Source organism: Ictalurus punctatus, chromosome 29 (genome assembly GCF_001660625.3).
Source record: "Ictalurus punctatus breed USDA103 chromosome 29, Coco_2.0, whole genome shotgun sequence".
Lineage (NCBI taxonomy): Eukaryota > Metazoa > Chordata > Actinopteri > Siluriformes > Ictaluridae > Ictalurus > Ictalurus punctatus.
Genome location: NC_030444.2, coordinates 13,231,559 through 13,235,186, shown reverse-complemented (window position 1 = coordinate 13,235,186; position 3,628 = coordinate 13,231,559). Strand labels below are relative to the sequence as shown.

At 36.5% G+C, this 3,628-nt stretch overlaps 1 protein-coding gene across 4 annotated transcripts in view; it reads right to left on the bottom strand.

Moving 5' to 3' along the window:
• The window catches only part of lrba (LPS responsive beige-like anchor protein), a 213,160-nt gene extending 211,303 nt beyond the window's left edge, over positions 1-1,857 (bottom strand). The window contains exons 1-2 of one of the 4 annotated variants that reach the window (XM_053677669.1): positions 1,457-1,857; positions 943-1,347 (exon numbers count right to left, since the gene is read on the bottom strand). In XM_053677669.1, coding sequence (XP_053533644.1) covers positions 943-1,092 — 150 coding nt within the window. In that variant the 5' untranslated portion in view covers positions 1,093-1,347; positions 1,457-1,857. Of the gene's footprint in view, positions 1-942 lie in introns of all 4 variants that reach the window. The other 3 variants (XM_053677671.1, XM_053677670.1, XM_053677668.1) reach the window with 3 other exon arrangements.
• Positions 1,858-3,628: the final 1,771 nt, after the last annotated feature.

Genomic DNA, 3,628 nt, shown 5'->3' with positions numbered 1-3,628 from the left:
CGTAATCGGTCATATATTGCCGTGCATGTTTACGGGACAGCCTGTTTATATTTAAACTCCATGACTCCAAAAAAAAAAAAAAAAAAAAAAAAAAAAGAGCACCTACAAAACATGGCGTGAGCTAAATGCTCCAATAATACAGCTCGGCCACTGCAGCTACCACTGACGCACGCGAGCACTCTACTGCATTTTAAAGCGCGCCAATACTTTAGTCTTAATCGAACGTCTAATGTTATCCGTCTTAAATTATGCATCGCTTCCGTTCAAGTTATTACGTTACACAAAATGTTCTTCAAGTCGGTGTAACTGGCCTGAGCGAGCGTTTTGAACTTGACGGCGTGATCCGTGTATACAAACCGCAGTAACCTGGTGACACATATTTATACGATTTGAAACCGAAACTCGAACCAAAGTTCACATTAGGAGCTCTCAAAGGATACGAACATTTTTCCAAACAAACCAGAACTTTTTTTAAACTAATAAATTTTTTGTGACGAATAAATTCGTTTGTATCCAGTTCGATTAAAATATATATATATATATATATATATATATATATATAAATTTATTCTATTCCTATTTTTTTCCATTGTTGTTGAGGTTAAAAAAAAAAAAAAAAACATGGCAATGTTTGTCCCCCCGCCTTCCCCAAAATAAAAAGAAGACGCAGCACTGTGCGACGAATTTACAGCATCCTTAGTAACTAAATGAACCAGTTATGAACCGGAGTGATGTTGAGGAACTGTCCAAGCCAGAATACGCACACGACACCGACAGTGGAAGCATTTTTAAAAATATACTAAATTAATAAATAAATAAACTTTGGGTGGGGGTGGGGGGGGGGGGTGTGTGGCCACACCCACTTCAAGTTTAAATCCAAATCCAGACACTTGGAGCACTAACCAGATACAGATACAGACAGTGTCCTTGCAATGGACTCACCAAGTTGAACACCGTCTCCACGATGTCTCGGTTCATCACCTCTCCGGCCTCGACCAGTCCCTCCAGCACAGCGAACTTCATTCGGATGCCCCTGATGGGCACTGTGGGCGTCATGCCCCCTCCACCAGAGGGCGCTTTGTCCTCCGCCATACCAGGTGAGACACCTGTTCCTCTTCAAGGTGACTCAGGTTTAAAATAGCACCTCGGACGTGCAGGATTAAGCTCTGTGTTTCGAAGAGAAGCTTTAAAACCCGCTCTCCATCAACTGCCGGAAGTCTGGAAACACGAGTGGTACTACAGGTGAGACCACAGGTAATATGAACAGGTGATATTTCAGCTCGCGCGCAGACGCTCAGCACTTCCAGTGGGTCTATGAGGAAGTGTATAAGGAGGGCTACAAGAGTGCTAAAGAACGGCAAGAATGAAGGAAAGCAATGTTTGTTAGTTAGGAAACACTAAAGTAGGAAATCATTATGAATTTTGTTGTTTGGACGGAGAGGAAACTGAGCTTCACCTCTTCTTCTTCTTCAGAGCAGGATAATGAGCTCTCTCTCTCTCTCTCACACACTCACACGTACACACACTCACTCACTCTGTCTCTCTCCGTCAGCTAAAAGCACTCCGAAACGGGAATAGATATCCTCCCGCGGCTGCCACGAGTCCTCCAGGCGAGCTCGCAGTTCTTCTCGGAGTTTTTTTTCCCCTTCTTTTCAGAGCGCCATCTCTTCCTGAATCGCTCGAGTCCGGCTCGCCGCCGCCATGACAGTGTGCAAGTGGGTGAGCGTGCGCCGCGCATGCGCAGTGCAGGGCTGAGTGAGGCTGCGTGGGGATCAGGTGTGCTGCAGGTACACAGCTTTACTGCTGCTACTGCTACTAATACTGCTGCTGTGAGCCTCCAAAAACCCTCCAATCTCATTATATTCTCTGTTTATTCCCGTCATCAGTGCACTCGGTCTGTTCAGTCATGAATTAATAAATGACGTGTGTGGGGTTTTTTTTGTTTGTTTTTTTCCTTTTTAAAATGACCTGCTAAAGATGAAGATTCATACTATAAAGTTATTACACTTTATAATGTAAGCATATTTCTCATCATTTGTATTAGCAGTAAGCGAGCATAATAAATTATAAACAATTATGACTGATAAACTAAGTATAAGCTATGAGCTACATCAGTTCTGGCCATAATAAATGTTCACAAACAAACAAATAAATAAATAGATAGATAAAATTGTTAGAACTGGTAGCACCACTACCAGTAGTAGAAGTAGTAAAAATATATAAATAAATAGTAATTTATTTTCAAAATATTAGTAGCTTATATTATTATTGCATTTATTATTACTAGTAGTAGTAGGAGTAGTAGCTTATTTTTAAAATATTAATATATTATCAATTATAACAGTTGTTGTTATTGTTGTTATTATTATTATTATTAGTAGTAGTAGTAGTAGTAATAATAGTTGTAATATTTTATACTTTTAAAATATTAATATATTATTTATTATAGCATTTGTACTACTAATAGTAGTAGTAGTTTATTTTTAAAATATTTATATATTATCATTTATAATATTTGTTGTTGTTGTTATTATTATTATTATTTATTATTATTATTAATAGTAGTAGTAGTAGTAGTAGTTTATACTTTTTAAATATTTATATATTATTTATTATTGCATTTGCGGTGCCCTCCACTAATATTGGCACCCTTGGTAAATATGAGCAAAGAAGGCTGTGAAAAATTGTCTTTATTGTTTAACCTTTTGATCTTTTATTGAAGAACTTCATGAAAATACTCTGCTCTCATGGATATCAAACATTTCAATTTGATATGTTATTTATTATAACATTTATTGTTGTTGTTATTATTGTTAGTTGTAGTAGTGGTAGTCATTTATTTTTTTTAAATGTTAAATGTTATTTACTATAACGTTTATTGTTGTTGTTATTGTTAGTAGTAGTTGTAGTTATTTCTTTTTAAAATATTAATATATTATTTATTATGAGGTTTTCTGTTGTTGTTGTTATTATTGAAAAATTTGTGGCGGAAACTACACGCTGTGTGTGTAGATTTTGCCCGCTGGTCCTCCAGCATCCCGTGACGGGGCACGTGCGTGTCATCATGCACTCCCTCAGTGAGAAGCCCCTGGGGTGGTTACAATGACAACAGCCCTTGAGACCTCACAAACACGAGCAAATATATGCTGATGGCTGTACAGATCACTAACTTTCACCACAGTCGTGTTCACTTTAATTAGTTTGTATTGTAGAGTATGTTTTAAGCACATATTACTTTTTTTTTTAATATAAAGTTCAATTCACGCTAATGTAACGTTAATGTTAATTACTGCAATTAGTGTAGTTACAGCATTCAAACTACTACAAAAAAATTTTTTCGACAAATTGCTGAGAAATTATTCTTAAGTGGCCTAAAAGTACAGATAAAGAGTCGAAATCTTACACAATTAAAAGTGGAAGTACCAAATCAACAACAAACAAAACATTGTACAATGATATATAAAATAAAATAAAGGTATTGTTGAACGGATGAAATGAAGTAAGGTCATGTTTTGATGTGAAAAGTAACTTTTATTACTTATCTAACAACTGTTAGATGCCATTTCGCATACGTTTGCAATATTTACCATGAGCTAGCCTAAAGCTAATGAAAGGTACTGGAACTGAT